This window comes from Lagopus leucura, unplaced genomic scaffold, assembly GCF_019238085.1.
Source record: "Lagopus leucura isolate 7727_CA_CO unplaced genomic scaffold, USGS_WTPT01 Super-Scaffold_100056, whole genome shotgun sequence".
NCBI classification, from domain to species: domain Eukaryota; kingdom Metazoa; phylum Chordata; class Aves; order Galliformes; family Phasianidae; genus Lagopus; species Lagopus leucura.
The window spans coordinates 931,107-953,966 of record NW_024962302.1 but is presented as its reverse complement, the minus strand read 5'-3'; the positions used below and the strand labels follow the sequence as shown (position 1 = coordinate 953,966).

The following is a 22,860-nucleotide window of genomic DNA, read 5'->3' as shown; positions in this document are numbered from 1 at the left end:
GGTGGCATTTGGACCTGGTGATGCTCACACAACAGACAACAGGGGATGCTGCAGGGCCGACTGCAGCCATCTCACATCTGCTCCCCTTGGCTGCAGCGTGACTCACACGGACCAGCTTTTGCAAGAGCAAATTCCAGTCCTCGTTGAGATCCTACCCAAAAGGAATGAGAAGCTTTGTGCCAACAGCTGTGCTGGTCTGATAGAAAACAAGCAGGGTAACGGAGGAAGAAATTGGCTTTGGTAATTCCTTGGCAATTCCAGCTCCTTCCCACCCCCCAGGGATGCCTCAGTGTGCGTCTGACTGCTGCCTGTGACCTCAGCCACATCCAAAGAGCTGCAAAGGTCAATCCATGCGTGCTCTCCATCACTGCCCTGCAGGCTGCCCTGAGGGTGGCAGCCAAGAGTAAATCCCTAAACAGCAGCCAGCAGTCCTGCAGTGGGGCTGCAGCACTCAGAGCCCCCCAGCAGCACCCAACGAGGGCTCCATGTGCCACATTCATCCCTAAACTCCACCTATTGCTGCAGCCTGGCTGGGCTCTGCCTGCAGGGCAGCTCTAAGCTGAGCAAACTGCACAAAACTTCCCCTTAAAAGAAGAAGGAGAAAACAAAACGAAACGAGGAGACTTTGAGAAACTTAATTACAAAATAACATTTAAAAGTCATCAGGGTTTATTATCTCATTACACACAGCAATGATTCGCTTAACGTGTTGTAACCAGAAGATTAACAGTAATTAAAAAGTGGATTCGACCCACGCGACCTGAAAAGCATTTCTGCACCTCCCATTGACCAGGGCTGCGCTGCTGCACGGCTCTGCCTGCACCTCTCTTTTTTCCAGGTGAAGAATTCACAGTTCCAGGCTGTGTTCCCACATCCACGTGGCATCACAGGACAGCTTCACACCAGCTGCTGTCTGCAGCACATCATCATCATCAGCAGAGCTACAGGAACGCACTGGAAACAAAAAGAACCCTGGGGTGACACACAGCAGTGAGGGATCTGAGGCTGAAAGCAGTGATGGACAACCAAGAGCCTTCATTTACGGCTGCACGGTGACCAATGTGACGAGTGCTGCAGTACCGTGGATTGGGCCTGGTTTGGGGAACTTTGTGCAGTGAATTTTCTTCTTGCTGAGTGAAGGATGCAGATCTCCAGGAGGCCCAGCAACGTTGAGCACCTCAGGTTGGTGCTGCTTCTTCACATCCCAGAACAAACAACTCAGTTTGCTGCTTTCATCCTCTCTTAATTGGTCCACTGCCGAGCTGTTGGTTGGGGCTGGGCTTTCCTGTGGGTTTGGGTTGGTTGTTTTCTTCTTTTCAATCAGGACTTATTGCTTTTTCATTGTCAGCAGTGCTTAGCAGAAAGAGCTGAGATGTGGGAAAACTCTTTGGAACCTCCACAACAGGCTGCGTTGTGGCTGATATGCTTTCACAATCCCTTCCTTTCCAGCTTTTCCAGTATGGCCTGAATTCTGTGGACAGCTTCCTTCCTGGCCTGCCGGACGCTGTCCTGCCCACCAGTCTCAATGGAATCCAGTTCTAACAGCAGCTTGGTCAGCATCTCCTCCAGAAGCCGGTAGGATTTATCTGTCTTTTTTCCTACAAATTCATCCACCTCTTGTTCCAGTTGTTCAGCCTGCTCTGTGACGTGTAGGATTCTCTGAATCTCTGGCTGGATGGCTGCAGAATTCATTGAAGTGTGGTTGCCAGCTTTGCAGCCTGCCTCCTGGTTTCCAGCCAACTGCCTCCGAGTCGTGCTGTTGTACATTTGAGGCTGTGCGCTGTACTGCACCTTGGGGTTGGATGGAGAGGACTTGGCGTTGAGCAGAGTGGGTGGTTTGTGGTCATTCACTGTCCCAGAGTGCTGGTGATTGCCCTCAGAATAGTAGCTGTGTTGGTTTGCACTTTGCTCTGGTTTGTTGTAAGCAGATTCCTACAATCAGAGGAGAAAAAAACCCAAAATCTGCGTTACAGAGGCTTTAGATGAGATCCACCCCACTTCAAGACCTGCCCTTCAAGGTCTGCTATCAGTGCTTTCTGGAATTACAGTCCTGACATTTTGCTGGCAGTACTCAGAACTGCTGCTTTGTTTCTGCCTCCTGGGAGCCGACTCTGCTTGTAGAAAGGAGCACTGAGGAGCTGCGTGCGTGTTTTGGGAAAGGCAGCATGATCTGAGCTCTGGTTGCAACCAGAACCTGTGTGTCAGAACCATCAGAGCATCACTGTACCTTTGAGTCCCATGCAGGAGGATGAGATGCAGCCCCACTGCAGGTCCAGGGCGGTTGTGATTCGGTGAGGAATGGGTTCCCATGTGCTGGAGCTGTGGGCCATGCATACTGTGGCTGCACCCCATAGGTGGGGGGAGCCCAAGCCTCCTCCTGTGCCCTGGGCTGTGGGTTGACTCCGGGGCTGTGGTCTCCATATGGATATTGTGGAACAGGCATCCCTGGGGTCTGCGGGGAGAAGGGGGACAGGCATTAATCCCAAGTCACTCCCAGCACCACTGTTCTGTGCCAGACAGCTCTGGGAAGAACCCCAGCACTGGGACTGCTGTCTGCTTTCTGTTCTACAGCCCACGACCTCAGAGCTCCCTGCAGAAAGGGACAAGTCCAAGTTTTTACTCAGACTTTTTACGCAGAGCGAACCAATGGGGTTTAGAAACCATTTGGACCCCACAGAGGTGTGCACTGCAGGTTCTTCCTCTGTGGGGCAGCACGGGAGCTGTGCCATGCAAACCCCAAATGCTGCACAGTGGTGTCTCATGGTGTCTCACCTGAGGTGGGGAGTATCCAGCAGGCTGCTGCCTGCGCTGTGAGCAGCCCTCTGCAGGGCAGTCCTGTGTTCCACAGCCCCACGGAGGGGCAGGAGGGGGGGGGTCGGTACGGGGCTGTGCTGTCAGTGCTGTAGGATGGCCCCGAGCAGCTGTAGGTTCGTGTCTGTGGCAGTGCTGTGTAATGCGGAGCGGCCGGAGGGTACGGGGCGGTGTAGGATCCGTTGGTGTAGGGAGAATCCATGCCCTGGGAAGGAGAAAAGGGAGAAAACGGAGGGAAAACGTGTTGGGATGCACGTTAGGAGGTTTAGTTGGGTTCTGTGAGTCCCTGAGTGTGGCTGATGGGGGGGGAGAAACGGCCCAGGAAAGTTCATGTCCTTTTCCAAGCTACAAACGATGCGAGGAGGTGAGATTTTCCAACCCCCAAACCCGAGCTGCAGGGATTCCAGTGCCGAGCTGCAGCCACCGCATGAAATCCCACCGCATGAAATTGGGGCTTTGAAACGTTTGTATGAAGGGAGACTGCATCGCAAGCGGCGGGGTTTTATGGCACAGCAGCCTTCGACGCGCATCCCACGGCATGGAAACAACGCGCAGCTCGGTTCGGGACGGAGCAGAACGGGAGGGAAGTGGAGCTGCACCCGCAACCCCCCGCCCCGCATACCGACCTGCCGCTCCTGCGCGTCCGCTCCGCCGGGAAAACGCCCGAAGCCGAACGCTCGGGGCTGCGCGGGGTTCCAATAGCCGGGAACCGGCGGCTCCTGTAGGGAAAACGCCGTTACGCGGTGCGCTCAACCCGAGCAGCGGTGTAACGGGCCGTGCTCGGCTCCACCCGTCCTTACCTGCCCGCCTGCCGGGCCCCAGGGCGCGGTACGGCCGCGGGGCTCCATGTCTGCCTCCCGGCACGGCCGAGGCAGCCCCGCAGCGCGACGAATGGATGGAAAGCCCCCAAGAAGCGACCAATAGGATACGAGGACCCCGGGGCTCAACCAATGGGAGGCCGTTCTGCGCGCACTACCGGCGCTGTTTTTAAAGGGGCAGAGCACTTTTCAGCGCCGCCTTTATCCGCCCGGTGCGGGGCGGTTCCGTGGTGCGCGGCGGCGCTTCCGCCACCATGAACTACATGCCGGGTACGGCCAGCCTCATCCAGGACATCGACAGTGAGTGCGACCGCGGTTCCGTTGTACTGCAGGGAGCGAAGGGTAAAACCGTCGGGGGCGCGGTTTTACCGTTCGTTCCCTGGGTTGATCCCTTCCCCGTTTCCCGCAGAGAAACACCTGGTCCTGCTGAGGGACGGTCGGACGCTGATCGGCTTCCTACGCAGCATCGATCAGTTCGGTACGTTGTGGGAGGGGGGGAGGGGAGCAGCACCGGGAGCGGAGCTCTGATGGAACCCACGTGGCCGTGCATAGCGATAGGAGCGCAGTTTACGATCCCCCTCCATCCCGTGTTATGATCCCACCTTGGGGCGGCACCGTCTGAGCACAACCTCCCCCCTCAGTGCCTGGGGACAGCACTTGTGCCTACGGCTGAGCCCCTCAATCTTTGCCCCGCACCCCACAGCACCGAGGATGCCTTCGTCAGTCCTGGGTTGGGGTTCCGTTTTGGGGCTGGAAGGGCTGCAGGGTTTGGGGATGGTGGGGTTTAAAGGATGCTCAGCATATGGGGTGCGTGGTCATGCAGTCCAAGAGCTGCTCTGCATGCTTTGGGCCGTGGTTTGATTCAGGTGAGGTGCTCTGTTTGGTGAAAAAGCAGTTAAAAATAGGATGTGGCTTTTCTTTGTTTGTTTTTTTTTTTTTTTTAATTGCCACAGCAAATCTGGTGCTGCATCAAACCGTGGAGCGCATTCACGTGGGCAAGAAGTATGGAGACATCCCTCGAGGGATCTTTGTCGTGAGAGGAGAGAACGTGGTGCTGCTGGGGGAGATCGTGAGTGAGCCCCGTGCCCTGCAGCCCCACAGCCTGCAGCTCTGCTAACACAACTCCTTGCTTGCAGGACCTGGAAAAAGAGAGCGACACGCTGCTGCAGCAGGTATCCATCGAGGAGATCCTGGAGGAGCAGCGAGTGGAGCTGCAGGCCAAGCAGGAATCAGAGAAGCTGAAGGTGCAGGCGTTGAAGGAACGTGGCCTGGTGGTGCCCAGGGCTGACACGTTGGATGAGTACTGATGGGATGGGAACGGCTGCCCACAGAACTCAGCTCTGTGCTGCATGGTGCAGGCACTGAAATCGTGGTTTCTGTTCCTCCTTGAGGAAAAGGAGGAGAGATGATATCGGGGCGCCCTCGGAGGTAACCGGACGCTCCGGGGTGCGTGGCAGTTTCTGTTCAGAGATGAACACCTCTGTTCTTTTTTTGGTTTGTGTCTTCTGGCTCCTGGTGTGGAGCTGAGTGAGAGCTTCCCTTCACCTGTAAATAAATCCCTGGCCTCAGCAGCAACAGCTTTGCCTGTGTTTGGGGTGTTGCTCTGTGTGATGCTGGGCACAGCAGGACTCTCCAGGACACAGTGAGGTCCCTGTGGGACAGCTCAGGTGCTGTGCCTCCTCCCCTGTTCACCCAGGTGCAGCTGTTTGCCTACAGCTGTGCCCACTAATTAGCTAATTACCTGCTGAGTTGCTCCCAAACAGCAGAACTGCCTTGCCTGGCTGTCCCTGCTGCCCCCCTCATCCTCCTGCAGCACCTCCAAACTTGAGGGAGGACCACGTGTGTGGTTCAGACAAGTAGGAGCTGAACTGGGTGCTGTGGGCTCCAGCACTTGGAGGCAAGGCAGGAAAAAAGAGAGCTTGAGGGCTTTTGTTGCCACACGTCCTCTGCTCTGTGATGTTGTCAGGCTCCCATTGGTGTCTGTTTCTGCGTTGGTGCTGCCTTTCAGCCCATGTTATCTTATCACCTGCTCCCTGCGAGGGGGGGGGGGGCTGTGGGTTGATCTCTGCTCTCCAAATAGCATCAAAGCAGCCTTGGGACAGTGGGGGGGCACCCCAGGGCCCCTGCACAGGGAGGGGACATGGCTTCAGCCTCCCCCCTGCTGGAACCTCTCCTGGGGACTGAGATGTGGAATGGGGGTAGAAAAGGGAATTGTCCTGGTGGCTCAGGGCGCTGTGTGAGCAGAGGTGAGCGATGTGTGAGGTGCAGGCAGTGCATTGAGATGCTGAATGTCTAAAGGGATGTGAGGTTTGACATTCAGGGCTGTACAGTGGGGTTGGGACCCCTCCTTTCTTGCAGCTCCTGGGCATGGTGGTGTTGTGGGACACCTGAGGAGGTGCTGATGTGACACTGTGCAGTCAGTGAGCATTCAGGGGCACCTCAGTTTTGCAGGTATCCCTAAGTTTTGCCCTAGAATAAAGGCACCCTGGAGCTGAAGGGGTGGCTCTGTGAGGGAGCAGTTCAGTTCCTCTCAAAAACAAGTGCATGTCCTTGCTCCGAGGCCGTGTGTTCGGGGCTGCTGCTCCATTAGGATAACAGCAGTGCAGAGCTGGAAATCTCTGAGCTGGGAAGGCCTGTGCTGCTGCATTGCCAGGGCAGCAATCTGGGAAGGGGATGCTCAGCTGCTGCCTTCCTGTGGTCCCTCCATACCCCGTCCCATTGCAGGTGAGATGTGAGATGTGCTGTGCTCAGTCTGATTGGAGAGGATCCATCCAGATCCCTCCTGGAGGTGTGGGCAGGAGCAGTGCAGCCATTCCCAGGCACAGGTAGGGCTGAGCACCACAGGGCTGTGCTGCAGTTCCCCGTGTGCCCTCAGCACCACAGTGAGTGGGTGACCTCCCCCCCCTCACCAAACTGTTGCGACAGCAAAGAGGAGCAAGGTCAGCATCCCCGCAGCAGAGTGCAGGAGCTGACGTCAAAGGAAGCAGCTGTGATTCACAGCTTTTGGGGAGCACTCAGTGCTGGGGCTGTAACTCATCCCACAGATGTCATTTCAGCCTTGAACATTATCGCTGCTCTTGCTCCACCCCCAGGATATGTGGGGCTGCCCCCTTCAGTGCAGCAGAGCGTGGCTGGGACCCCCACCCCACAGCCTCCCTATGCACCTTGCAGCCCTGCTCTGCATGCACAACCCTCAGCTGCAGCTCCATGCAAGCTGTCTACAAAGTTCTCTCAGCCTCATAACGTGCACAGAGCATCCATGTGCATTCCCCACGTGCCGTGCAGCAGCAGAGGGGGACAGCAGAGTTTGCCCCACGTATCTGGGCAGCAGCAGCTGCATAAGGATGTGCGCATGCGCTGCTGCTGACACCCACTGTGACCCACAGCTCCCAGCAGATGCATGGGGAGATGGAGCTGCCCTTGGCCTGCAGGGCACTGCCGTAAGTGATGGCTCTTATCTCGGTGCTGACAAGCCAGCATCCTTCAGCTGGTGGATTTAAGGCCCAGCCTTGGGGCTGAGGCACAGCAGTATTTGCAGCAGTCACCAGAACTGAGCTCCACTGCGCTGCAGAGATGCTGCCTGCCACCTTCAAGCTGTGTGCTGCCATCTCCTACCAACACCTGCGCAACGTGACCGGTGAGAGGCCCACGCCACGCGTTTTGCTGTCTGCACGACTCCTTTCTGCTCTGCTTCTGGACTGGGGGATGGAGGCTGTGTGATGTTTCCAGTGGGGCTGCAGCTCTGGAGCAGGCAGTCAATCTTCAGCTGCTCTCAGGCTGTTGCATGCTCTCCATGTGGTGCTTGGAGCAAAGCCTGAGCAGCACGGATCCGCTCCCATCCTCCAGTATTGCGATGGGAGGAAGCTTCTCTCCCAGGGACTTCAGGAGCGGGGCTGGGTGCAAGCAAACAAGCGAGACTTTTCCAACCTGACACCTCACAGCTGTGTTGTGATGTGCTCTCTGCCCTCAGGGCTGCGCAGACAGGCTGCAGTGGCCATCAGCCAGGAGCTCAGCAAGCTGTCGTGCCGCAGCGCGGGGCCCAGCACGTGGATCAGCCAGGTCCGCAGGCGAAGCTCTCTGCTCAGTAAGTGCCGCTTTCCTGGGATCTGCCTCCTCCAGGTCGGTGCTTGGGAGGAAATCTGCTCGTGGTGCTGTGAGCTTTGCTAATGGAAATGCAGTGGGTGGTGGGAACTGAGCTCCAGGCTGAGTTGTGGGGCACGGAGAGGTTGGTTTGATAGAGGTAGAGCTGGCAGGTATTGTGATGTGTCAGAGCTCTTATTCCTGCTTCTGCCTGCTCTTTCTCAGGCTCCAGGCTGGAGGAGAAGCCCTTCAGCGAGATGGAGATGTCCTACATCAAACAAGGAGAGGAAGCCCTGCAGAAATCACTCAGCATCCTCGGGGATCAGGAGGGCTGGAAGACGGAGACGGTGGTGGTGAGCCCTCCTGTGGCCGCGCAGCGATGCGGTGGCTTTCGTGTGAGTATCTGCGGTGCTGATCTGCCTTTCCCCCGTCAGGACAACGGAGACAAAGTGCTGAGCAAAGTGCTGCCGGACGTGGGCAAGGTGTTCCGACTGGAGGTGGTGGTGGATCAGCCCCTGGATGCTGTGTACAGTGAGCTGGTGGACAACATGGAGCAGATGGGAGACTGGAATCCCAGCGTCCAAGAGGTGAAGGTAGGAGGAAAACAGGGTGTTCATGGGGACAGCAGAATCCTGCTGTGCTGCTTGATGCACGTTCACACGGCTCTGTGTGCTGTCACAACAGCCAAAGAGTGGCTGTGAGCATTGCTGCAGGCGCAGGGGTTTTCCCTCCCGTTCCTTGGGGAGAAGTCAGACGCACAAACACGATCCCACGAGGGGGATTTTTTGCAGCATGTCGTTGTTTGAACTGCTCAGATCCTCCAGAAGGTTGGGAAGGACACCCTGATAACCCACGAGACAGCAGCTGCTGTACCTGGGAACATCGTTGGGCCGCGGGATTTTGTGAGTGTGAGGTGCTCCCGACGCCGAGGCTCCACCTGCGTGCTGGCAGGGATGTCCACCAAGCACGGAGCCATGCCCGAGCAGCAGGGATTTATCAGGTAATTAATTACCACCTGGGGTGTTTAACGAACTCCGAATTCACACCTCGGCTTTCAGCAGGGGCTCAGGGTTGGGTTGACGTTTCAAAGCGGTCAGTTTGCTTTTTGGGAAGGGAGAAGTTGTTGTGAAGGAGCTCCAAGTGCTCTGGCAGTGTCAGCTTTTGCTGTCTGACACGGGTGCTCCTGTCCTCCTAACAGAGCTGAGAATGGCCCCACATGCATGGTGCTGCGCCCGCTGGCTGGCAGTCCCTCGCAGACCAAGTTAACGTGGCTTCTTAGCATTGACCTGAAGGTAAATCCTGCATCGAACTGCTTCAAAGGCGAGGCAGGAGTTGTGCCTGAGGCACTGATGGGCTGCTTGTTCCTCTGCAGGGCTGGCTGCCAAAGACCATCATCAACCAGGTCCTGTCCCAGACCCAGGTGGATTTTGCCAAGCACCTCCGGCAGCGCATGGCGCGGGCTGCTGAGTGCACAGGCTGCCACTGAGAGCTTCGTTCAGGGCTGACAGCTGGGATCTCGTCCCTAGATAAGTCAGATACAACTCAATTCTGGCCTGTGCTAACAAGACAGGCCTTTAATAGTAGGCAGTAGCAATAAAGCTTAACTAATTAGCCAGGAGCCTGATTCAGAAGGCAGTGCCAGCAGCAAGCGGATGCCGTACCTGAAGGAGCACGTTGTTGCTGGGACCTCCCAGCTAATTACTTGAAGCTTTATTAGTCTGCAGTAAAAAGGCCTTGGCTAATTAGTTATTAGGGAAGAGTCCCAGGAGCCTCGTTCAGAAGGCAGGGCCAGGCAGTGCTGCTCCATGTGCAGAACACAGGGCTTAGCCTCAAATGCATTCCCCTCCTTTCCCCTAGCGAAGCAGCTCTAAGTTATTTGATGTGATTTTGCACAGGAAGATTATTTATTCAAAGTTGTGCAATGATTGTCATTAGCAGGAGTCCCTGGGAAACTGGTCATTGCTTCCATAGACAGCTTCAGATTTAAAGTAGGTACTTTAAGGTTGGAGGTTATGAAGGGGGAAACTGCGATACTTCAACAAAAAGCACAAGACAAAAACGATGGAAGAGTTTAAAAGAAGAGTTTATGGTTCAACTGGCTGCCAGTTTATGTAAAAAAAAAAAAAACAAAAGAAAAACAAAAAATCCAGCTTGGGCAGAAGCCCAAATTTCAGTCTTACATGCAGTCATCTTGTTACAACACAATCCTGGATGGAAACTGTTGAGATTTAGCCAAGCACAGCTAAGCAGAAGTGGCAGAGTTGCTTCTGCAGGGATGGAGACAGCAGGTGGGCCCAAGCACACAGCTGGCCCCACTGAACGACTGTTGTGAGTCAGATGGGGAAATGATCTCAACACAGTCGTTGCTTCTTCAGCTTGCCACACTGTGAGCTCCTGGAGCCTCGCAGAGATGCTCACAAACAGCACAATACACACTAGGACAGCATTGACTTGGACTCAGCACAGTGGCACTGCATGAATCTCCAGCATGCATGCACTGCACCTGCTGCCCAGAGCTGCGTTGGCTTCGTGTTTGTTCGTTATGGGTTGTTCTGAGCTGCACGTTCCTCCAGAATAAAATCCACCTGGGTTGAGTCGCTGCCTTATTGTGCTGCCCCTGCTTGCTTCAAGGCTCCCAGGGGGGGCTTCGTCTTCCATCCACTTCTGTCTCCACATGATACAGGACGTCTGCCAGCGTGTGTTCCACTACAGCTCCCCAGCCCATGTCACTCATCTACAAAGGGAGCAGAAGGCCAAGACAAAAACACGTTTGCTTAAACAAAGCCAGGCTTAACCACCAAGTTTTTTTCCTCATCCTTGTTCTGCTTTTCTCTTGCTATTGCCTCTCCCAGATTTTTAAATGCATTCCTTCTGGCTGCACCATCAAGCTGTGAGTAGAAGCGACGATGCTAAGTGCAGCCCTGCTGTAAATCTCCCTTCCCAGCACTGAATTCCCAGTCCTCTTCTGTTGAAATGCTGTGCTGTGAGGTGAGGGAGATGCATGCTGTTACTTACGGGGCGGTAGGTGACATCTCTGGGGGGGTACTTGAAATATGGCCCAAAGTTGATAGAAACCTACAGAGAACATTTATGTGTCAGTACAAAGCTGGACAACTTTGCTCGCTTTATTTCTCCCCCCCCCCCCCATTCTTCAACCCTGACCCTCTTACACTCCTGAGCATAACTGCACCCTGCACAGATACCTGTAAATATACATCTCTGCATTAAAGGACAGCATTAATTAGGAGCTTGATGAGGTTAAATAACACAAGGTGAATAAATGCATTGTTCTGGGCTGCCTCCACCACCACAAAACTCTGCCTCTCCTCTCTGCTCACTTCACTGGGTTTGCTTGGCCCGTTCCCAGCACGCACACACTCTGCATCACCAGAACTATGGCTGGACTGGGGCATTATCTTTGAAAGCATGTTGTTACCGTGCAGCCTTTGTACAAAGAAATAGCAGGGAAATAAACTCCTTCAAAAATGTCTTTAAAAGCGACTCCTTGGCTGGCGCCGTTCTTGAAGAATATGATCTGAAAGGGAAAAGGAGAAGTTTTGCAGTCGGTTCCTTGGCAAAAGGCAGCTTATCAGCAAGGGTAACGTGGAATAAAGAGAAAGAGAAAGCAGCCTCAGCAGGTTCTCCACCCATACTGAGTGCTGCATCTGCACTGACCAGTGCTCAGCTCACCTGGCTTCCCGGCGCTTGTTTCAGGCTCTTTTCTGCTTTGTCCACAAAATCCTTCTCTTCAAAGTACAAATAGCTTTTAAATTTGATCAAAGCCTGAAATGTATCAAGAAATGTTTACTTCAGAACTGGGGACATGTCACAGAATGGCAAAGCTGCAGGGGCTCTGCCCTGGGACAGGCGTGCCTGATGGCTGACGGTGCCCCAAAGTGCTTCACCTTATCTTTGTAAGTGTCAGGCAGTGACTTGGCAGTCTCAGTATCTTCTGGAAGACTGATGTAAAAGCCCAGAACGTCCCCCTGTCCGTAGCCAGATGAATAATGCTTCCCTATGGACTGGTGAAACTTTGTTCCCTTTTTGCTGCGCCAGGAGTAACTGAATTTGTCGTAGCCCAGAGGTGCCTGGAGGTTCCCTGCAGAAACCAGCGTTTCCTCATGAACACACAAAGCATGGAACAGCCCAGAAGGTGTCCTTTCAGGTGCTGAGCTAACAGTTCCATTCAACACAGCACAAGTGTTAAGCAAAGCCAAGCACATAACAGCAGAAAGATCTGCCAGCAGTGAAGTTCTGCACAGTTTAGAGAACCAAAAGAGTTTATCCTAGGCAAGGGGCAAGTCAGACATCACTCAATAGTCTAGGTTGAAACTGCTGAAGAAAAAAATAAAGTACCAACTCCTGTTTAGAACCCAAGACCTGCTAAAAATGTTTGGTGAAGTTATTTACCCAGTGGCTGCGACCAGCCTAATCTGGCAGCTGTGTCTGGGGGCATCTCATCCATGGAGATCTCAAAGTACCACGCTCCCTTCCTCACCCCGTGCGAGGCTCGTACCATGGAATAGCCCTTCTCCCCGACAACAGTCAGCCTGTCATCTGAGATCTTCAGCTGAGGAGCTGCATGAGGGAAGAGGAAACACAACACAGCTCATTTCTGACCCCTAAAACAGGCAGTGATACCAGAAGGAAGCGAATGTAAACAAGTGGGTTTCACATTTTTCACCTCTTAAGCCAATGTTTGCAAGCTCAGCACACGGGGTTACAGGAAACAGCTGACCCCAGGAAGAGCTGCAGCACGACCTGCACACCATCAGCAAACCCCATACCTCGGTCATGCAGCGCCAGGAGGACCCTTTCATACAGGCAGGCTCTGTACAGATCCCCAGGAATCGGTTTTCCTGCCCAGCAATCCAACTCCAGCTTCTCTGGGTCGGGTGCGTGGGGATCTGGCTCAGCCAAGATGTAACGATAGCCGTCCTTGTTGAAGGGGTGCTCCAAGGGGTAACCGTGGGGTGGCAAACGCTGCGCAGAGAACAACGGGTCACTGTGAAACACAAAAGCTACAGGTTGGCATCTCGCCGTGCCTACAGTTTGTTCACGACCCGACTGAGTCCCTGTGCTGCTCCAGCCCTCCTCACCTCCGGGTTTTTTTGGCTGTTCCAGTCGTTGAGCCGTCCTGCTGTTTGCGTTTCGCTCCCCTTCCTTTCCCGCTGCCTCCCGCGGCGATGCCTCCTTTCCAAGAGGAAAACAAACACCTCGTTCAGCAGCTGCTGAGCAGGGAGAGCCTGTGAGCATGGAATCTCCACAAGGACAGAAAAAGCCTCGTTCCCATCAGTTGGGTCGCTTATGGTTCCTCCTACACGGTTATGACCAAAAAGGACATCAGGGAGGATGAGCGCAGCAACCACCATCAGCTCTGTTCTTTCCCTTTGTGGAGATTCCAGTCACACAGCTTGAGGATTATTTCTGCAAAAAGCAGCAGAGAAACCCACTCCACAGCACAGCACCACCTGATTCTGAGCACAGTGTCACCCCAGTGACGTTGCTGTGCTGCAGAAACACCAGCACTGATAGCATCTTTCAATCTGCAAAACGAAATACGCCCAAGTCGTATAAAACAGGACAGCAATGCAGGTGTTTCTCTTCAGTACGGTCCAAACTGGCACTGTGTCACCTCACACTGCAGCAGCTGATGTCCAGGATGAGCTGTGTGTCAAATCTCACCAAGCTAACACAGGTATCGATGTTTTCATGGGTGAAATGGCACGTGCAGTTTATCATGGCACTATTTCATAGAGAAATCTCTTGATTTGGAAGGAGAACTGTGGGGTCTGTGGGCACTGCAGACAAACACCTTCAGGAACCACGCAGTGTGCTGTAACTGCAGCAAGCTTTTGCATCAGCAGCACCAGCCCTGTGCTGTGAGGGATTCAGACCTCGAAGGGACGCCACATTCTGCACGCACCTGACACCAGCTGAGCTGCACTCATGGACTTCAGCAAGAAATATTCAGCCTTTCCAGTTTCTCATCACTTCCTTATGCAAGGAATCCAAATAGCACACACAGCTTCCAGCCCACGGGCGTTATGATTTCAAATAGCCAAAGATATCAGGTCAAATCTTACAGAGTGAAAGATCAACACAACTGGAAACGAAACCTTAAGCCAGTCGAGTGGGGGCAGAATATGATGCACTAAAAGCTTCTAACTGCTAAACTTTAGGAAGTGAAATGCTTGGTTTGCATCTTTCTCACAGTCACACCAGGACACACCTCTGATCTTTCATTCAATTCAAGCTTTTAACTGAACTGAGCACAAAAGCTTTCCAGAACACAGCAATACTTAAGTGTTAGAAGCTGAAAGGTAAACATTCACCTCCCAGAGAGGCTCCATCTGTAGGAACAGAAGTGGCACCACGTATGTGACAAACTTCCAGTAAAGAAAACAACAAGCAGTGCATGAAATGGAGACAGTGCAGCTTCAACCCTCTTGTTAAAAGCCCCAGCCACCTCCTGCTAGCTGTTCAGCAGGCTTCACACTCAATGGCACAGCCTTGGGCACAAAGAAACCTCATCAGCTCTTCAGTTTTCCCACAGCAGGACGGCTGAGATTCATCTTAATGAGTGAGAGAAAGCTCTCAGCACAGCTGTCCTTGCATAAAAATGGAACAGCAGCAAAATGCAAGCAGCAAGTTTGAGGAAAACAGATCACAAATATTTCCCCTGGCTCCTTGCAAGTCCCAGAGTGAGGAGAGCAGCAAAAGGGCAGCAAGATTGGCTGGGTGTGTTTGGAAAGCACGACACAGAACCTCAGCTCACAGTGGGTTTAACTGCTGCACCGCCCAGCTGCAGGGCTGGGGAAGTGCAGCTCTGCCCCAAACCCTGAGGGGAAAAAACACCATAAAGAGCCTCGTTAAAGAACTTGCCATTTAAATTGCCACTCGTGGACACAGCGTTGTTCTGCTTCTGGTTGTCATATGCAGGACCAATATTGGCAAGATCCTGGAAAAGGAAAGAAAGAGAACTAAGCAGATGCACACATTCAGACAAACAGCACCTCCTCGTGCTGCACTCCTCCTGGCACAACACTGGCTCGTGTGATCTTGGATACTTTATTTCACAGAGCATAAGACAGCAGCAAAACCAGCCTCCCTCCCTTCCTCTTCCCCCCCCTCCAGTCAGGATGCTCTCCTTCCATCTGCCATCACACACTTGGTCCAGAAGCCCAAACTTTGGGTAGTCTTCTTCAGGATCCTTACTCCCTGGGTCTGGGTGCTCCTTCACTAAGAACACATCTCTTTCTTTACACTGAAACAGAGAACAGAATGAGATCATATCAAATTTTGTTAACAAATCTTCCCCATTTTGCTCTCCTTGAGCGTCAGGCCGCAGTTCTCACTCACAAAAAACCCCCCATGAACCCCAACTACATACCATAGTTTTGACAATATTATTAGGCCAAGTCATCTTCCCTGGTCTCTGTCTCGTGGTCATGCACTCCCAGTATTTATCAATGAATGGAATAATATCCTGTTAAAAAAAAAAAACACCCAAATCCAGTCTTAAATACATCAGTTGGGTCTGAAAAGAGTCTGAAAGCCAACATTTGGCTGAAGCTGCTCTTCAGTGAAAGCACAGCTGACTTGAACACGTGCTGACTGTTGTGACACAAGTACCTTATCTTTGGAGAACATGGTTTTTGGATGCTCATCTTGTGTCCTTGACTGCCACGTTAAGTTGGCCAGAGCACTAAGGCACATTTCCTTGAGATCTTCAAAACAAAGATAACCCAAAGCTCCAGTTGCATTCCACGGAGGAGATCAGCACACAAACACAAGCACAGCCTCACTGGACGCACAGCACCACTCCAAACCCAGCCTCATCCCACACCACACACAGCATTTCCATGCCTTATGAAGTCAGCAGCAGAGCAGCAATGTTTCAGACAGAGCTGCTCAATGCCTGCTGCTAAATTCTCTGGTCATTTCTGCCAGTTTCAGCTGACATCAGGCAACTTCACCTCATGCAAGGCTTCCATGAGTGAAACTCTGACACTTACTTGCTTGCTTCCTTAAGAAATACGTGTTCCCACTGTGGTGGCAAACGTTGCAATGGAAACTGTAGTTGGTCATGAAAGGCAAACAAGAGCTGGAAAAGAGCAGATCAGTTTGTAAGTTCTACTGCATGCCTTATGTGCTGCCTCAGGTAAGAAATGAATGCTCCCTCTCTCCATAAATAACACTTTCTTGGGTCAGCAATCATTGCAGCAGATGAAGTTGATCACTGGAAAACAGTAAGCTTCTTTCCTCCCCCACCTCTTTGCCTAACGACTGAATCTCACTGAGCAGCACACAGTGCTCCAATGAGGGCTGCACAGAAGCACAGAGACCTCATTAACAACGTTCAAACTTTTGTCTTCGTGGGGTTTTAGTGCCTGTGTGGCTGTCAGCTGCCTCCAGCAACTCTGAGCTCTGACAGGAGAGGGGAAAGGGCAGCACCAACTGAAAGCTCTTCATGTGGTATGCAGGGAGGAGGTTTGGTTCTGAAAGAAATGAGTGGGGGGCTGCCAATGCCAAACCATAGGGCCACTGTAGGGCACCCAAGGGCCACTTGAAGGCCACTAATGAGGGACCTGAAGGCCATTAGCATCCAAAGGCCACTCAAGGGGCCACCAGTGGGGCACCTGAGGGCCATCCAAAGGCCACCAAAGAGGGACCCGGGGATCATCAACATCCAAGGGCCACTCAAGGGGCCATCGTAGGGCATCCAAGGGGCCACCTGAGGGCCACCAATGGGGCACTTGAGGGCCATCAACATCAGAGGGCCACACAAGAGGCCACCATAGGGCACCCAAGGGCCACCTGAGAGCCATCCAAAGGCCACCCACTGGCCACAACTGGGGCACCTGAGCATCATCAACATCCAAAGGCCAACCAAAGGACCACCAATGGGGCACCCAAGGGCCATCATCATCCAAGGGCCACACAAGGAGCCACCGTAGGGCACCCAAGGGCCACCTGAGAGCCTCCCAAAGGCCACCAAAGGGGCACCTGAGGGCCATCAACACCCAAGGGGCCAACGTAAGGTACCCAAAGGCCACCTGAGAGCCTCCCAAAGGCCACCAAAGGGGCACCTGAAGGCCATCAACACCCAAAAGCCACACAAGGGGCCACCAGTGGGACACCTGAGGGCCACCCAAAGGCCACCAAGGGGCCACCCGAGCTCCACGCCGCACACATACGTGGTGTCGATGCCAAAGGTGTCCGCCGTGAACCACTTGGTGCAGATGCCGCATTGCAGTTCGATCTCTCCCAGCTGCCTCCCGTTCTCCTCGTCCACCGATCCCGCCTGTGTGTCCATGGCCTCGGGGCCGTCAGGGGCGGCCTCCTGCGGGCGGCACAGCGCCGGTTATCGCCGTCAAAGCCCGCACCCCCCCCGCCCCGCTATGTACCCCACGTACCATCGGGTCCTTTCCGCTCGCGGTTTCGGTCTCCACAGCGGCGGCGGCGGCGGCGGCGGCGGTGGCGGCGTCCCCCGGCGCGACCTCCCCCCTGCAAGGCCACAAACGACTCCTCAGCGCGGCTCAACCCCGGGCCGCGGCCTCCCAGCCCCGTGCTCTGTTCCCGCCCTACCCGCTCTCGGCGTCGGCTGCGCTCGGTTCGGGCGGGGCGGGCGGTTCAGAGGCCGGAGGCTCGGGAGCCGCCTCAGCGCTCTCCTCCGCGGGAGCCGCCATCGCCGCCGCCGCCGCCGCCGCCATTGCTGTGGACGTTCTCGCGAGAGTTGGTCCCAAGCTCTGCTCTCGCGAGATTCCCGGTTTCATGGTCCCAAGAGCTGCTCTCGCGCGATTCTCGGCTTAAAAGGGCGATGCTCGCGGTGGGACCCACATCCCGAGGGCGGCGGCGCCCCCTACAGGCGGCCGGCGGAGAGAGGGAGGTGACGTCACCGCGTAGATGTGACGTCATCGTGCTCAGCCATGACGTCACGCAGTCAGCCGGCCAGCGGGCGGGGCTTCAGAGCCTCTGGGAGGTAGAGAAATGGGACGAAGAGCCAAAAAGATCACAAAGCAACTGAGGTTGGAAGGGACATCAAGGGGTGGCGTGGGACAACAACTCTGCTCAGAAAGAACACCTGCAATGGGCTGCCCTGCTGTAACTGCTGTAGTTACAGTTACAACAGATGAAAACAACCCCGAAGCAGCTGAAAAAAAGTGAATCACGTGTTGGAGATCATGAAGAAAAGAGCAGAGAAAGGCAGACCAGTCTGAGAGTCCCACATGGGCTCTGCGGGTTCTTCTGATCCCCTCTTCTCGAAATGACAGTGAAAGTGGAGGAGTCCAGAGGAGAGCATCAATGGCTTCCACAGCACAACGCCCCATAACTGCGTGGGGCTCCGCAGCCCTAGTGGAGATTATTTAGAGGAGGAAGGGAATGGATGGGATCGTTCATTCCTTGGGAGGAATCAATAGCAGCTCTGTGAGCCCCCCCAGGCTCCTTCCAGCGCCGGTGCTGCATGCAGGGGATAAAGCTGAGCAGATGAACTGTGCCAAAGAACACTGACTGTTAACACTGGCCTAAATCCGAGAGCAAAATACAGACGAGAAATCTGTTGGGGTTGGTAAACGTGGAGAAGATGGCCAGGCAGGGGATCTGCTCAGAAATACATAAATAAATAAGCACTACCAACAATAATTAACGACTTTTTGTGCCATCGGATATAAGAGTGGGGCTGGGGGATCCCGGGAGGGACGGGAATGCGGGGAGGGGTGAGGAGGAGGAGGGATGACAGGGACGGGAAAAAGAGGGGAGGGGGCTCTCGGGGCGGCGCTCGGGTCCTCGCTACAAATAGCGAGCGGTGCTCGTCCCGGTGCAGCCATGCGGACCCCACTGCGCCCCGCTCTGCTGCTGCTGCTGCTTCTTCTCTGCTGCTCCGTTCTGCTGCGCTCTGCACCCCCGCGCTGTCCCCCGCTGATGCTGCAGCTGCTCCGCGCTCCCCCCGCACCGCTCCGCGCAACCTCCGCCACCGCGCTCAGCATCGCCCCGCACGGTGAGTCAGACCGGATCCCGCGCTGTCCCTGCGCGTCCCTCTGCACTGGGACAGCGCTGTGCTCACACACCCCTGTCCCGGGACTGGCATCTCTCCCTATGCCTGAGCATCTCCTTCCCCGAGCTCCCCTACCGCGGGATCAGCGCTGTCCGTGAGCATCCCCGTTCCTGAGCATCCCTGTCCCGGGACCGGCGCTGTCCCTGCACATCCCTCTGAGCTGGAACAGCACAGTCCCCATGCCCCCCTGTCTTAGGACAGGCACTGACCCCGAGCATCCCCATCCTGAGCATCCCCATCCCTGAGCATCCCCCCCATCCCAACCCCATGGGTGCTCACCGTCCCCACTTGCCTTCCAGGCTCCCTGCAGAACGGCTCCCGCTGGGCTTTTTCCTTTGATATGACATCCCTGTCTGGCAGCCAGGAGGTGAGCCTGGCCGAGCTGCGCATCCGTCCGCATGCTCTGTCCTTGTCCTTGTCCCACAACATCACCATGGACATCTACCACAGCCCGCGGCAGCCGTGCCAGGGCACCAAGGAACTCTTCCTGGGCACCGTGGCTGGTGGTCCCTCATTCCATCAGGCCGGTTGGGCAGTGTTCAACATCACCAACACCCTCAGGGCATGGCTGCACCAGGACACAGCTCCTGATCCTTCAGCCGCCCCGCTCACTGCCCCACCGGACCCCCAGGAGACAGCAGTGCCCCAGGAGTTGGCAGACAGCGTCCTGCTGCTCGTCTTCTCCAAGGACAAAGCACCTGGAGAGCACAGCCTCCTCAGGGCAGTGGAGAACTCCAAGCACATCATGCGTGATGGTCCCAGGGATGTCAGCACTCGTCGGCACCGCCGCACCGGGAAGGAGAGGCAGAGGCTCAGGATGAACGATGCTCCTGCTGCCAGCCAGGGGGATGAGGCCAAGTCCCTGTGCAGGAGGGTGGACATGACAGTGGACTTTGAACAGACAGGCTGGGGCAGCTGGATCGTCTACCCCAAAAAGTACAACGCCTACCGCTGCGAGGGGCTGTGCCCATCACCTGTGGATGAGAGCTTCAAGCCCACCAATCACGCGTACATGCAGGTAAGAGGGTCTTGCTGCCCCGTGCTCCCACCTTCCCTGCCTCCCACAGGGATGGGACCTGATGCCATGTCCCCATGTGTCCCTCAGAGCCTGCTGCAGCTCTACAAGCCCAACCAGGTGCCGTGCCCTGCCTGCTCCCCCGTCAGGATGAGCCCCCTCTCCATGCTGTACTACGAGAAGGGTGAGATCGTCGTACGCCACCACGAGGATATGGTCATCGAGGAGTGCGGCTGCAACTGAGGGAGCTCAGCCCCCACTGCACCCAGCCCACAGCTCCTCTGCATCCCACACGCCTGCAGGTCTGGCTGTGCTGGGACAGGAGAGGGGATGCAGCAGGGAACGTCCCTGCAGTGGCGGTGCTGCAGGGCACAGCCAGACCCAGGTGATGCGTGGGGAGGTCACTGGGTGCTGCTCTGCAGGAGAAGTCTGAGCTCCCCGAGCTCCCTCCTGGTGAATGCTGTGCAGGGCTCTGTGTGTTGCACACCATGAACACCTCCTGGTGCTGGAGGGTCTCCGAGGGACACCTGCAGCACTGATATCCATCCACGCTCAGCATCCAAAGAACTGAGATTTGCAGCGTTCTTCAAGGCTCTGGGCATTTTCTTTGATGTTTTCTATTGTACTTGGAATAAAATTCTATCCGATTTGTATTAAAAGTTTCCAGTAAAAGCCCAGGTGAGCTGGGTGCCCCTGGAAGCAGCATATCCGAGCCCCCCTGCCCTCCTGCCTGTCCCAGAGCCCCATCCATTGCCATTCCCATCTGCACTGGGCTCACACTTTCCCAGCCCCTCGCTGGATCGGGTGGTAGAGAAAGAGCTGTGTTTGTACAACCCCTCAATAAATTATGTATTTAAGCAATAGTCGCTCAATCTGTGCCTCTTCCCACCTTCTCACCCCTCCTCTCTTCACTGCTGGGTGGTCTTTGGGATGCACCCCCCGAGCTCTTGTGCGAGCAGCTGGGCAGCAAATGGGTATCCCGACCTCCCAGGAGCAATGCACAATCGCAGCCCCCCCCAGTGCTCTGCCACGAGGCACAGCCTCAGGCATGGGGTGGGGGGGGGTCTGGGGGCTCCCTGCGTGCAGCACACGAAGGACTTTTGTAGAACAAAGGGACCCCCAAACGATGCCACGGCAATAGATATCGCCCTGCCTGCTCCAGGAACGGGAAAACGAGGGTGATGAAGGAGGTGTTCCCACCCTGATCGCAGATTGCGGGTTGCTCAACAGCAAGCCGGGAAGCACCTGCAGCCTTTGAAGGGAAATGGAAGGCTGAGTGGATTTTCCATTTATTTACCCCTCGGAGATAAGGGCAGGGCTGTGCTCTCCCGCTGTGTTACCTCGAGCGGGGAGGAGGGGGGGGGGGGAGGATGGAATGGGGCTGAAACCGCTGCCCCGTCGGACCCCCTGCCCCGATTCCACATCTCCAATCCACATCCCGGCGGCGGGGAAACAAAGCTCGTCTGTGTCCCCTCTCCGTCATTAGAGGGTCATTTGCGGGAGCTGTTAAGCGCTGGGAGAGGGCGGCCGTGCTGCTAACCCCCGGCGGGGGGCACACACCCGCGGTCTGGGCTCTGCGCTCCTCCTGCGATGGATCCCACATTATTTCACCCTTCCTTTGCATTCTAGGAATGCGCTCTTAGATGCTATTGCACCGAGAGGGCACCGAGCATCTCCCTCCCTTGCTTGCCAGCTTCCTGCCCTCTGCCCCTCGCAGCCCCTCGTGGCCCCCAGACCCTCTCCAGGAGCCGTATCTCCGACATCTCAGCCCCTCCATCACCTCTGTCTGAAAGGAGCCTCGGGTTCAAAAGTTATCGTGGGCAGACGGGCCCCGTGAGAGCAGGGGGGGAAACACAGACTGGGATTGTGGCTGTTGGGGACATCAAAGCTGCGCCGTGACAGGTATCAGAGCTGGGGATGGGGATGGATCTGTGAGCTGCTCTGCCCAATACACATCAACTGCAGGACAGACTCAGGACAGTCAAACTGTAGGGGCAGCTGCAGCCCTTGGTGCTGCTTGCTGTGGGGTCTTGCTCTCCAGGGAGCACGGCCAGGCTGTGCTTATGGGCCCAACACCAGCTCTAACCTCAGACCCAACCCTTGTCAACCCTTCAGCACTCCATCAGGGGCAACACGTGGCAGGGATGGGTGGAGGGGATGCAGGAGCCCAATGGCTCCAACGCCACCACAGCCCTCCCATGGGCACAGCTCTCTGTGGCACCGTCTCCTGCCCCATGTTTTGTACCCAGGTGCTGCTCTCTGCTCTGCAGAGCCCAAGGCTGCACGCGCCCCAGGAGGCGATGATAAGCGCAGTTTATTTTGGATGCACGGGGAAAGAAGGAGTGAGAACAAACAGATGGAAGGGCTTATCAAAGGCACAGGGCAATATTTGCTCAGTGGGTTGACTAAGGCACTATTCAGGTCGGGCAGGCAGCGCCAATCCCATGACTGGAACGTGGAGCAGGACGGAGGCTCTCCGCTCTGCCTTGTTGCAGACAAAAGGGGCAGGGAGGGAAAATGCAGCGACAAAAGCAACACTTGTCCCCTTGTACCACCCTGAGAGCATCCCAGCTGTGCCATGCAGCCACCCACAGCCACTTCACCTCCTGCTGTGCACACAGCAGCACCGCCTGTCCCCTCTCCTGGTGCAAAGCAGTGGGTGAGGAGCAAACGCTGACCCAGAAGGGGCCTTTGTGGGAGCACCAAGCTGCTTTCTGCTTGGTTTGGGGCCCCAGGCATGCAGGAGATTAACCCAAAAAGCCTGGCTGAAGGATGTGGGGCTGCAAAGAGGCGCTGGGTCGCACAGTTCCACACCACCACCGACCTCCCACAGCTGCGTGGTGCAGCACTGAGGGCACTGATGTGCCCATGGCCCCAGGGCCCCACTCTGCCCATCCTGCAGGAATCCCAACCTGCACAGAGCCCGATTCACACCCGGCCAGGTGTTCCTCCCTCTGCCCCACATCGCTGGGGTGGGCAGCAGGGGCTTTGATGCTCCCCCAGATCTACATATGCACGCAGACACCGATGCATAGCTATCTCGGGCATGGACAAAATACTTAGCACCTAAATGCACG

General features: G+C 55.4%; 5 protein-coding genes across 9 annotated transcripts; 3 read left to right on the top strand and 2 right to left on the bottom strand.

Annotated features, from left to right (window-relative positions):
• Positions 1 to 638: 638 nt before the first annotated feature.
• BAG4 (BAG cochaperone 4) lies at positions 639 to 3,675 on the bottom strand. Its single transcript, XM_042886336.1, is given in 6 exon segments — positions 639 to 1,932; positions 2,228 to 2,452; positions 2,773 to 2,874; positions 2,876 to 3,016; positions 3,438 to 3,530; positions 3,612 to 3,675. Coding segments are annotated over 6 exon segments (1,113 nt in total). The 5' UTR covers positions 3,660 to 3,675; the 3' UTR covers positions 639 to 1,428.
• A 104-nt stretch (positions 3,676 to 3,779) lies between these two features.
• On the top strand, positions 3,780 to 5,204 carry LSM1 (LSM1 homolog, mRNA degradation associated). The gene is made up of 4 exons (XM_042886337.1): positions 3,780 to 3,929; positions 4,039 to 4,107; positions 4,583 to 4,698; positions 4,766 to 5,204. The coding sequence occupies exons 1-4, from the start codon at positions 3,884 to 3,886 to the stop codon at positions 4,934 to 4,936; spliced, it is 402 nt and encodes a 133-aa protein (XP_042742271.1). The 5' UTR covers positions 3,780 to 3,883; the 3' UTR covers positions 4,937 to 5,204.
• A 92-nt stretch (positions 5,205 to 5,296) lies between these two features.
• On the top strand, positions 5,297 to 10,310 carry STAR (steroidogenic acute regulatory protein). 4 transcript variants are annotated; one of them, XM_042886333.1, is made up of 7 exons: positions 5,297 to 7,266; positions 7,600 to 7,713; positions 7,935 to 8,062; positions 8,144 to 8,302; positions 8,525 to 8,709; positions 8,908 to 9,001; positions 9,082 to 10,310. In XM_042886333.1, the coding sequence occupies exons 1-7, from the start codon at positions 7,203 to 7,205 to the stop codon at positions 9,193 to 9,195; spliced, it is 858 nt and encodes a 285-aa protein (XP_042742267.1). In that variant the 5' UTR covers positions 5,297 to 7,202; the 3' UTR covers positions 9,196 to 10,310. The 4 variants fall into 4 exon arrangements, with proteins under 4 accessions (XP_042742267.1, XP_042742265.1, XP_042742266.1 ...); XM_042886331.1 differs by having other exon boundaries at positions 8,908 to 10,310; XM_042886332.1 differs by having other exon boundaries at positions 7,935 to 8,302.
• On the bottom strand, positions 9,774 to 17,218 carry ASH2L (ASH2 like, histone lysine methyltransferase complex subunit). Of its 2 annotated transcripts, XM_042886327.1 has the most exons (16): positions 17,129 to 17,218; positions 16,910 to 17,055; positions 15,728 to 15,816; positions 15,345 to 15,439; positions 15,103 to 15,198; positions 14,881 to 14,976; positions 14,595 to 14,670; positions 14,045 to 14,062; positions 12,809 to 12,902; positions 12,497 to 12,714; positions 12,120 to 12,287; positions 11,615 to 11,808; positions 11,400 to 11,492; positions 11,146 to 11,244; positions 10,725 to 10,784; positions 9,774 to 10,443 (listed from the first exon to the last, which is right to left on the bottom strand). In XM_042886327.1, exons 1-16 carry the CDS (start codon positions 17,129 to 17,131, stop codon positions 10,336 to 10,338), a joined length of 1,653 nt encoding a protein of 550 aa, XP_042742261.1. In that variant the 5' UTR covers positions 17,132 to 17,218; the 3' UTR covers positions 9,774 to 10,335. The 2 variants fall into 2 exon arrangements, with proteins under 2 accessions (XP_042742261.1, XP_042742262.1); XM_042886328.1 differs by lacking the exon at positions 14,045 to 14,062.
• Positions 17,219 to 19,102: 1,884 nt separating this feature from the next.
• NODAL (nodal growth differentiation factor) lies at positions 19,103 to 20,137 on the top strand. The gene is made up of 2 exons (XM_042886346.1): positions 19,103 to 19,786; positions 19,874 to 20,137. The coding sequence occupies exons 1-2, from the start codon at positions 19,109 to 19,111 to the stop codon at positions 20,024 to 20,026; spliced, it is 831 nt and encodes a 276-aa protein (XP_042742280.1). The 5' UTR covers positions 19,103 to 19,108; the 3' UTR covers positions 20,027 to 20,137.
• The last annotated feature ends 2,723 nt before the right edge of the window (positions 20,138 to 22,860 follow it).